Genomic DNA, 11,827 nt, shown 5'->3' with positions numbered 1-11,827 from the left:
TTGTAAAACTTGTTTCATCCTTCAAAGCCGCCGAGAACCACTTCTTTCCTGCTTGATGCCAAAGTACACATGAGCAATTCAAGAAGAAGCACGGAAGAGCTGAATTACTGTAGTAAAACGAATAGGAAAACGTCTCTAGAAAGTACCCAAACATGTACTATATATACTGTATTTACCACGCAGAGCTAGAATGTCAAGATAAACCACACAACTGGTGAGTACCTTACGGCTTTCGCAATACATTATTTTAAAACATTTACATTCTTAATGATCTTAATGCGGTTTCTTTGTCAAGTGCATTCGTTCGTTTACAAAACTGCGTTAAACTTCAACAACTTTGACGATAGTATTGCGTCAGTTTAAACTCGAATCAAGGTATACACCATGAACGTAAAGAAATGAGCTTTCAAAACTGACACGTTTTTTGCTCCAGTTCAACTTAGTTTCAGTTGTAAAAAAGCAGTTAATATGACATTTAAACTAATGTTTCTGAAGTTCAGTACAAATTATTAACTAGTTATTGTAACCTGTAATTAGTTTAGTTATATTCATTTAGTTAAATCTACCATACCAGTGTGTTTTTTATTGCTTGTGTTTTAGAAGTCAATTGTTGACAAGGTTGTTTTCTTCATAATGTTATTGTTCACCCTGGTAGCCTACATTGCACTTTAAAATTGAAACAGAGAATGTTATTCCCAAAACACAGACCTGATTCTAGCTGTGCATCTTGTTTTAAATTTCTTTTTAGTGTTTCATTTGAAACTAGGAAGTCGGATCAGACTCACAGCCATTTCTTCATTTTTATGTTTGTTTTATTGTTTTATCTATCATGAATCATTTTTGCAAGTATCCTACTTTTGAAGTGTAAGACGCATGCTATACATAAGCTAATTTATCCACCTGCTCAGTGTCTATAAAAAGCTGATCAGCTCCTCACCATATTTTAAAGCCAGTTTTTAGTCTGCTTCATGCAGCTGTTCTTGAGATTTTATTGTGTTGTTTCAAAGACATTGTTTATGTATTTTTCTAAAATTTAAACTTTTAAGTGTTAAATTATTATGTATTATATAGGGATGATTTTGCTACTGTATTTCTATGTCTTAAAGAGAGACTAACAGAAATGTTCTTCGAAAATTGCTGGCTGTCTCCATACTGGTCAATAACATTCTGTTCTTTCTGAATCACCTGTGTTCTCAGAAGCTCCGCATGATGCATCCCAGTGCAAACTACTGCTACTATGGCAAGCCCATGGGTTTCTTTTATAACAACAGCAACCACACCATAAAGGACTGGGATTCCAACCAGCTCATTGTTGTCCAGTGCTTTGGCTCCTTTTTCTGCCTCTTCATTTTTGTGTCCAATGCGATGGTCATTGCAGCAGTGATCACCAACAAGAGATTCCATTATCCTTTCTATTATTTGCTAGCCAACTTGGCAGCATCAGATTTCTTAGCTGGAATAGCTTATGTGTATCTTATGTTCAACACAGGAGCAGTATCCAAGGAGCTCACTGTACAGCTCTATTTCTTCCGCCAGGGTCTACTCGACACCAGTCTTTCAGCTTCTTTGGCCAACTTGCTAGCAATTGCCTTGGAGCGATACATCTCTGTAATGAAACTAAAAGTACTCAGAAACCTCACAAAACGGCGTGTGACATTCTTAATAGTGCTGGTGTGGGCAGTTTCCATTACCATGGGTGCTGTGCCAAGTCTGGGCTGGAACTGCATATGCAGCCTTGAGGACTGCTCCACTCTGGCACCTATCTTCAGCAGAAGCTATCTGACCACATGGTCAGTGTCCAACCTTTTCGTCTTCCTAATCATGGTGGTAATTTATACGCGAATATACTTATATGTCAAGAGGAAAACATCCATCTTGTCCTCCCACACCAGGGGATCTATAAATCGAAAGAGAACACCCATGAAGCTCATAAAGACTGTGATGACAGTGCTAGGTGAGTTCACAATGCCTTTGCAAAATAATTATCAGTATGGGAATGTTAAGTTAACTGAAAGTGTAAGTGATTTTCATTATTGTTAACTATATTAGTATTCAGATATGAAAGAGGTACAATACAAACAGGTTCCCATGAAGAGTTGTAAGACTCTAAAACACATTTCATTTCAAACCAGAAACTTAGCCCAGAGCCCTGGGGGTTTACTGTTATGTTGGAGAATCGAATCTTTTAAACTTAACTCATAGTTAAACCTTGAGGGATTTTGTAAGTCCATATGAAATGCACTTTGGGGTGGGGCTGAGCTTCCCATAATCATATTTGTTGCTGTGCGTATGTTTAACTTTGGCAGAAATAGGAGATATGGTGAGTAACAATCATATGCATTTTAAATTAGAACTAGTTAGTAACAGTCATATTATAAGTCTAGTTCCATAGTGAAAGATGGAAAGTCAAACATGTTTCTTTCATGTCTGTCAGACACACAGTAGCTCTTATACAGTAGCTCTTGGTTGTTTAGTTTTCTTGACAATATCTGAAGAATAATATGATAAGTTACAGTAGTCACAGAGTATTTTCTTAGGAAAACTGTGGCCTGTCAGTCTTCCATCTTCTTAGTGTTTTCCTGCTTTCAGTGTTTCATCTTATTTCTTAGGCTACATTTTCCTGGCTCCTTTGCTAATGTACATGGAAAGGGACTTTCTGGAAGAGATGCAGTTTCTGGATAAACATAATTCCCTGTGGGTAATTCTGAAATGACCAGAGGGGCCATGTTTATACATACTACTGTGCCTGTGACTGGAGGGGGGCTTAAGGGAGATGTGGACAAAAAGGCCTTATGTTAGGTGGTCAGTGGTATGATTGGATGGTCTGTTAAAAGGTTACAGTTGAGGAGTCATCACGTAAAAAGCATTTTCTTTGAAGAAAATGTATTTATAGATTAAAATAAATGTACTGCAAAAAGTGCTAATGTAAAGTAATTGCTAAAGAAATGATCATACATTCTTTCACCTGTTGACAGCTTTAAATGAAAAGCATTGTTAAATTTTAAACCTATCTGGCTGTGGTTTCATTGTGCCTGATAGTAGCAATGTGTAGGAACTTACAGTTTCCGATACATCCAGGTTTTCAGACTGTTGTAAGCTTTGCCCAAAGACACTTTACACAACCTAATCTCCCATTAGAAACAGCAGAGCTGAGATCATGCAAGCAGGATTTTTTCATCCATGAGACATCAGAAGCTCAACTTGCTGCAGAGCTCTGTAAGCACTAATTAATAGAACCATTGTACTTTGTAAATTGCAAGATTGTATTTTATGGCTTCCAGTTAGTAGTCACAAAGGTCTTTGGACTTAAGGGATTGTTAATATTACTCACTTCAGGTTAAAAAACTATCAGTATTTCGTGAGGTGGTTGAAAACTAGATATGTGTTTGATTTGACATACTGTATATTGTTTAATGTGTTATGTTTATGTTTAATGTTTACTGTGTTAGATTTCTTACAAAAGAAATGAACGGTGCTTGATCTGAACCTGTTGTGTTTTTATCTTTCTTCATTTGGCCCAAAGTTTAATATCTTCTATATTGCTTTAATCTTCTGCACCTTCATGATACTTATTGTTTGAAAATCAAAAACCCTAACTAACGAGAAAAGAGGAGGTGTGATTTGATGAGCTTGTATTTCCATTATCTGCCTGGCTGAGGAGACGACAACCTATCCATTAGACTGGGGCCGTTGAAACCTCCTTTAATGAAGATCAGCCAGGGAACTGCTGCCAGAGGGTGGAGGAAGGGTCACAAACCAAAATGCCTCAGTGAGCTCGGAGTGTTATTATTTATACATTGGTAGGCAGAAAGGGCACGTTTAGGGCTTGACTTCCTCTTGAATATTTTTATACTTCATATTTCACACCATACATCTAATTTGCTATTTTTTCTCACATCTGAGGACATGTTCAGAGCGTTCACTGCTTTGGCTAAAATACAGTTTGACTTTGCTAGTGTTCTTTAATTGAACAGTAAATTGACAATTAAATGTACATAAAATAAACTACAACTGCAATTATTGTAGCATTTTTTAGAACTGTGGCATTAATAGTGACTTCTTTTGTATTTATAACTTAACCTGCTTCATTTTAAGACTTAGAAATGGTAATTAGACAAGTTTCAACTCAATCTTTGCTATAAGAAATTCTTTTCTGTCTATTATTTTTTCAGTACTGTTACGTAAATGTTGTTAAAGCTATTTCTTGAAACACCAAGATAAGGTCCTCCAATCAATCAGCTTCAAAAAACTAGAGGAGCAAGATTAATTTAACGGCCTCCTCTAGTTTGCAAACTTTTCCATGTTCCATTCTGTACCAGGTCAAACAACAGTGTTGTTCCAGATTTGTCTAGAAGTTAGTATTCAGTAAATTGGTCATATTTTAATATGAAATCTGCTTTGTTGTGTTTGCATTGTATTTTTATTCAAAAATGTTTTTGCAAAGACCATGCATAGTCAAAAGATGTTAATCCATATTTCCTCCCAATTACATACATGCCTCCCTGAATACAGTGCCGCTTGAAAGTGCAGCACTTTTGTTTTTTGTACTTGAGGAGAAAGACTCTTTCCAGTTGTTTTGATTACTTCCTTTTTATTTAGAACCACTGCATATACTGTATACTCATACTAGTATAATGTACTTTTAACCAATGTAGCTCAAGATCTCATGTTTCTAAAATTAATCAGGTGTTATTTCATTTTTTCTATTAAGTGTTTTTTTCTTGTTTATCCATTGTAAAGATTGATATAGTTAAAACATTATAAAAGATGAGCCAAATATCATAGTATAAAAACTGATGCTATTTAAAAGTTATAGTAAAAAGGTTAAAGGTGCTTTTAAGAGAATTATACAGTATGTGCCTTCCTGTTACTTTTGAAATATAAGCAATGCATTCCACAGACAATTTTACTTTCGAAACACACAACCACATTTTATTACTCTTTTTTATTGTCCTATAAGGTCGATGAACGTCAAGATGACTGTTGAAATACTTAAATTAGAATTGTTATCTCTATAGATTGCATTGAGGTTGTCTCTAAGCTTGTAAATTGTTGAGTCACATACAAAATTGTATTATATGTCTTTAAGTAAATGTGATACACAATAACACATTGAATGACTAAAATCTGAAAGGTATGCACTTAATTTCACTTCTACATGTTACAGAATAGACTTGTTTTTATTTTCCTTAGCTAGCACAGAACAAGGCTGATAGAGCATGCTTGTATAAGGAAGCCATTGGATGCCATTGTAACTGTGGTGTTCTTCTCAGCTCATTCTTCTCTGGAACCATGAACAGTTGAATTGTAGAGAATAAAGGTTACTTTACATGTCAGGTCAATGGTGCTTTTTAAAAAAAAATGAAATGAAAACAACATTTCCTGGACGGGTCTTAGAGAAAAACAGAAGGAAATATTATTTATTTCATAATCATCAATCATTGGTGTTTTACATTACAGTATATGGAACATAAAGCATCATTGCCCTTGATAAGGGCATTTGCTAAATAAATAAAAATAACATAAAGAAGGACATATGTGACTTGAAAGTGTTTTTTGGTGAAAGTATGTATGTTTACTGTAGCTCTTGATGATCTATGGACGTGACCTTGGATATTAGGGTTGAGATCAGGATTAGATTTCCCTGCGTATTGAGCCTTTCATGTTTTTCACATTTGTCTACTTGTAGAATGTTTTTGATCATCTGCTTTCCTTATACATATGTTGTGATGTTCTTTACTAGCTGAAGGAACTCAAGGATGTTTGCAGTGTAGCTTGAACAAAACACAATGATGAGGATGTTCCTTTACATTAAACTGGCAAACATAAATGAACAACAGAGAACTGAGAGGCTGGGAACAGGCTAGCAATTGCTTTCTTTAAAAGGGTGTAATTGCCTTTTTTTGTTAGTGCATGATAAACAGCAATGTTGACCACCTTGTAGCTTGGTGATCAGATTGCTGGGTCTGTCCAGTACTTGGGAAACCTCTGCAGAAAAACAGTTTGTAAGTGAAGTTGGTGGTCCTGTAGGATGCACTTTTCCCTCAAGCCATCAAGCAGAAATTATCGTACCCATTGAGCTTGTAAAGTGAGAGATGCGTGTACTGTATATGTTAAATACTTAATGATAAAAATGCCATATAAGCTTCCACTAAAAAGGATTTAACTTAGTAATTTTTCTTACATTTTATCTCAAGACCTGTATCAGCTCAGGTCAAGGAGTTCAATACAAATTATAATTATATTAAATATAATTATAATACTGACAAGATGCAACCCAATTATTCTCTTCCGTAAAACTTTTGTTTTGGTATTTACTTGTTATTTCTATTACTAAAGTGTACCAGGCTTCATTCAGTGGATATAAAAAAGAGAATTTTTTATCTAATATACTGTATTAACCTCACAGTAGACTCAGTAACTGATAAAATGCAACCATCAAAGTGTTACAATAACGTTTGCATTCTGATTTATATGGAATGTTGAATTTTATATATTTTCTTTGCAAGAGGCAGTTTTATGGGTAATATGGTGATATCTTTTCCAGGGAACAATCCATGAGCCTGTCTCATATTTCAAACTCTCAAATGAAAGCTTTTAAAGTTAAAGATGTAAAACTGGTTTGCACTAAACAAGCACGTAAATAAATATTTAGTACCTTATCTTAATCACAAAGAACAAAATTTGTTTTTTGAAGTATTAAGAAACAATTGCGTTGTCTTGTAATTTTAATATTTCTGACCTTTTAGGTGTGTTTGTGATTTGCTGGACACCTGGACTTGTGGTTCTGCTACTGGATGGTCTGAACTGCAAGCAGTGCAAACTTTTGGGCTTCAAACGCTGGTTCTTGCTGCTAGCTGTACTCAACTCTGTCCTGAATCCCATCATTTATTCCTACAAGGATGAGGAAATGTGGATGACCTTCAAGAACATGATCCGTTGTGTTTGCACAGGCACCAGGAGACAGAGGTCCTCTAGAGCCAACTCCAAAGCTCTGAACTCTAGTCTGGACATCAGCATCCGTGCCACAGAGGATGGTAAGATCAATACTGAGGAATGTAAGATCACTGCTGAGGAAGGTAACATTGCCACCCAAGAAGAACTCAAGGAATGATCTGTCTCCTGAAGGACAGGAGAACGTTGTGAACTGTACTTTGTGCATGGACAGAATGCCATCTGAATTAAACCAGTTTCATAGGTATAAGGAAATGGATCCTCAAATTTGTCCAGGTGCTTGCCTAGTATGCTCAATGAGAGTCTGTATATACCTGACTTTCCCTGCATTTTGGATTTGGGTTTACACACATTGTTCATTAGTAACTGCTGTTACAAAATGTACCATATAAATACCTGATTTTCTTTTCTAGACATGTTGCCTCCTGCAGACTCCTGTGCACTGTGATACTCCTGTGTAGTGTGTTATTACAGTGACGTCACTGATTTAAAGATTTAAGTTTATCTTGAATCACTAACTATAAAGAGGAATTTGAGAGCAAATACTTCCTTGATTATAAAGAACTTAATAGAAATTTGTGTACAGTATGTCATATGCAGATTTTTAAAAGTTTCATAACAAAATTGTTAATTGTAAAACACAGTATACTGTACAGTACATTCATAAATATGATTATGATATGATATGACATTATGCATATAAATGGATGCTTCTTAACAGCTATTCTTTTCCTTTATTACACTTTAGGTTGTTTCTAATGTTTGCTGTGTTTTACCACTAATTTTATTGCTGTCTGTTTTCATGGAAAGAAAAACAAGTTTCATTAGTTGCATTTCAGTTATCACCCACAGACGCATTCAAACGATCAGGCTATTTTTAATTTATTTTATTCACTTCAGATTAACTCCAGCATAGCAATTTTGGATTCAGTGAAAAAAAAATTAAAGGTATGTTTTTTTATAAAGCATAGTGAAAATTGGTACTGTAAAAGTGTTTGAAGGTCAAGACTGGACTACTGGGAACCTGAAAGTAATCTACAGTGGATGTAAGAAATCTATAAGGCTTGTATAAATCTAAGACCTGCAATACATTTTGTATCCAAGCTTCACTCTTACACTTAAAAATGATTTAACACTTCAGCAGAAAGTGGGCATACGAAGTAATTATCATGAGTAATAAGTAATGAAAATGTAGTGTTAATAGAATTTTACCTTTCAGTGGAATAACCTAAGCCAGTGGTTCTCAAACTGTGGTACGCGTACCTGCAGTGGTACGTGGCGTGCCGCCAGGTGGTACGCCAAATGACCCTGGAACTGTGTTGTGTGCGCTGAAAAAATCGGGAAGGGTTTTCATATTTTGTATTTTTATACGTGTTGAATACGCAGCCTACGTACTATGATACAGTGCGCATTAATACTTCAGTGGACACAAGAGATACTAATGCGTGCTATGGACGCAAGTGACCAATTGTATTTAAAAAAAGCTACTGTATCTCCAGCAAATAGGGAGAAAGGAGAATGTGCGTGATTTTGGAACAATGCCAACGTTGAAAACACAGGAATGCATAGAAATGCATGCTACGAACGCTGGTAATCTTGTGAGCACAGGAAAGTGTGAAAAATAACAGAAAAATATTTAAGAACTGTTCTAAGTTAATTTGAGAAAAATACGTCTCTGTGTTTCTCTCCCATGCGCATGAAATAAATACTTAAACACTGAAATAAAAATGGAAATGTGGAAAAATGCAAGCTTGCGGATTGCTAAAGCAGGTAAGCCCCACACTATTATGTGTGGAGAAAAAGCTGCTGAACAGCTTGACCTGCTGCCCCCCCTGAAAGATACAGTCATTCATAGACTTATTGAAATGAAGGATTATATCAAAAGTACGCTGACAGAGCGCGTTAAGATGAGCAGATGTTTTTCACTGCAATTAGATGAGTCTATAGTCGATTTGGCCAATTTGCTCGTTTACGTTAGATACGAGTTTGAGGGTACGTCCCGTGAAGACTTTCTGTTCTGTAAGCCGCTACCAACAGGAACTACTGGAGAGCACGTATTTCAGCTTCTGAATGAATTTATCGAAGAGAATGGCATCGACTGGATTAAATGTGTCAGAGTTTGTACAGACGGTGCTAGAGCAATGACAAGCCGACACAGCGGTGTAGTTGCACGAATTAGAGAGGTTGCTCTAGAAATTAATGGTTTAATTGCAACATCCACCGCGAGACCTTGGCCGTCAAGAAAATGCCTGACGATTTAAAATCTGTTAAGACTCTGTTGTGAATTGTATCAAGGCTTGAAAAATTAATTCACATCTGCTTTGCTCGACTAAACAGGCTCACCCCTCTCACTGAAATGGTGCTTTTTAATTTTATTTGTTGTTGTTTTTTTTTCTGTAAAACACTTTGAGGAGCCACATTTTAATATATCAAACAAAGTTTATTATTATAATATTTATTATATGTATGTGTGAGTGTGTGCACGCAAGCTCATGTTGGTCATTGAGAATTTCTGGGGTTCCTATGAGATGATGACTTGTAGGTGGTACTTGGATGCTTTGGTTGGATTAGGGGTGGTACTTAGTCCAAAAAGTTTGAGAACCACTGACCTAAGCTATTGCATAGTGCTGGATGTAACCTCCAAAAATCAGATGTTGCTGCTTTCCACAAAAATAGCATTAATTTGCTTTATTGTATTTTTAAGAAGAAATAACTTTTAACCAATTCACTTACTAATCACTGAAGAAAGGGTTATAAAATATTATTGAAATCTGTGACAGATTTCTGGGTGACCTATGGAACTGAACTACACTGTTCTTTGTTCGCTTTCTTGTTGTGAGTTAGACGTGAGACAGCTCTTTTATGAGAGCAAGCAGGCAGCAAACCTGTTGTATGACTCTATCCATGAAGATCTGTATTTTGGAAGGTATGTATTTAGGCAAAACAATGTTTCACAGCAGAACTTTTGTGATGTTTGTAATGTACAAAGACATTCATTCTAAATATGTATGTCCTTAACACAGCATTTATTTTAATTTAGGAGGCTGTTCATGTTGTTCCAGAGGTATAAAAGCACATAGAAATGGACTGTGCTTTTATCAGATTTGCTTTCAGAGAGAACAGTGGTGTTTTGTGTTCAGTTTTTCACAAGCTCTTTTGTAATAAAACTAATTTAAAACTTAACTGAACCACAACTTAGAATAGGAGATAAAAAGCTAGTGAGTTCATACTTAAGGTGTCCTTCAAAAATATCCAAAAACATCCTGAGAGGCATTTCAGATACATCTGTATGACTGTATGACTACCTTACATAAATCAGCACCAATTAAATCTGTATCAAATGAATATACATAGTTTTAATTCATTCTTAAATTTAATTTCTTTAATAATCTTTAGATCAGATCAGAATGATTAATCTTTGAAATATCAAAAAGGCCATTACATATCACAAATCAAATCAATTACCCTCCTTTTTTCAGTTAAGCTTTATTTGTCACTCAAAATGTCACTTTATGTGAAACTAAACTGTGGGCATTCTTATTTAAAAAAAGCCCCAGGTAAAAGAACACAATAATGAAGGTGTTGAAAACACGTATATCTAGTTTTTAGACTGTCAACAGGTACAAAACAAGGTGTTTTAGAGCAACATTGCATGTTAATGAAATGAGAACTGTATCACCACAAGGTGGCAGAAATGAACAAGTGATGGACTTTTTACCATGAAACCTTGAGAGTGCATTTGATCAATAGTACATGAAGTGCTTTTACTCACATAAACCTAATTCAGATGCATCCTATTTAATGATAATGTTGACATTTAAAAAATATCTTGTAATTGCTAGAAAATGTTTGTGTATAGCTACGTAAATTTAATTACATTTTATTAAATGAAAGTGCATGAAGACTAAAGACTCTTAAGTGAAGACACAGTTTGTTCTCTCTGAAGGCTTAACTTAGTATAGTGCTATATATGCTGGGGTCAATAAGAATAATATACAGTAAATCCATAAGACAGATGTCTTATTAACCTAATGCAAACATTTTTGTTTTGTTTAGTTCTTCATTCCACAACACTGTCATTATACTCATAGTTTCAATGATGTACCTTTTTTTGGAAGGCAGTTGCTTTAAACACTGGAACATGATATTCTTTTTTAAAACATGTTCTCCTCTACATCAATTATATCCTGCTACATTCGATTACAAATGTACACATTCTGCATGTCAGGTAGAAGCATTGAATCCATTTCTCCTCTAACTGCTGCACAATCCTCAGTATTAGGTGTCCATGAAGGCACACTTGGTGGCACTGCTGACACAGAAACCCAGCCTGGCCCCTCTGCCACAGACATTGGAGAATCTGTTTGAATGAAATCTAGTGTCAAAAGTGTATTTTGAAACTTGTTGTATCACAAACACCAATATTTCTATGAAGGTTTAATCGGAATTCCCACCATGATCATTTTTCACAATTAGCATTTTTTCATTTAGACTGTAATATCAGCAATATTTTAGCTGATAAATATTAGCAGGAGGTAGACCTATTATGAGAATCACTCCACATTATTTGTTATAGTTTTATTTTGAGTTTTATTTTGTGTGACATCAACAGGTATGTCATTGCTTTAAAAAATGTATTTGATATATTTAGTTTATTCAGATTTGCAATTCTACTAATAAATGGAATTGTTTTATATCTTTATTTAATTAGAAATGTAACTTAACATATTTTAAGTTCCAAACAATGGCAAAATAAAAAATAATGTTTTCTAATGAAAATAACATCAACAACAGCAAGTAATTCACAGTAGAATAAAGTAGCTAAATGATTCCAATTTATATTTACAAATTTGCTATAAAACAACATAAGGTC

At 35.0% G+C, this 11,827-nt stretch overlaps 1 protein-coding gene across 2 annotated transcripts; it reads left to right on the top strand.

Moving 5' to 3' along the window:
• Positions 1-121: 121 nt before the first annotated feature.
• Positions 122-10,952, top strand: lpar3 (lysophosphatidic acid receptor 3). Of its 2 annotated transcripts, none has more exons than XM_015355393.2 (3): positions 122-214; positions 1,198-1,954; positions 6,750-10,951. In XM_015355393.2, the coding sequence occupies exons 2-3, from the start codon at positions 1,207-1,209 to the stop codon at positions 7,112-7,114; spliced, it is 1,113 nt and encodes a 370-aa protein (XP_015210879.1). In that variant the 5' UTR covers positions 122-214; positions 1,198-1,206; the 3' UTR covers positions 7,115-10,951. The 2 variants fall into 2 exon arrangements, with proteins under 2 accessions (XP_015210879.1, XP_006634886.2); XM_006634823.3 differs by having other exon boundaries at positions 125-214; positions 1,201-1,954; positions 6,750-10,952.
• Positions 10,953-11,827: the final 875 nt, after the last annotated feature.

Source organism: Lepisosteus oculatus, chromosome 9 (assembly GCF_040954835.1).
Source record: "Lepisosteus oculatus isolate fLepOcu1 chromosome 9, fLepOcu1.hap2, whole genome shotgun sequence".
NCBI classification, from domain to species: Eukaryota; Metazoa; Chordata; class Actinopteri; order Semionotiformes; family Lepisosteidae; genus Lepisosteus; species Lepisosteus oculatus.
This window is presented reverse-complemented; position numbering and strand designations above follow the sequence as displayed.

Bases quoted from the DNA above. Each gene is read 5' to 3' on its own strand.
- lpar3 (XM_006634823.3), top strand. From the start codon at position 1,207: ATGATGCATCCCAGTGCAAACTACTGCTACTATGGCAAGCCCATGGGT. The intron at 1,955-6,749 runs GTGAGTTCACAA...CTGACCTTTTAG, and splicing joins GACTGTGATGACAGTGCTAG to GTGTGTTTGTGATTTGCTGG.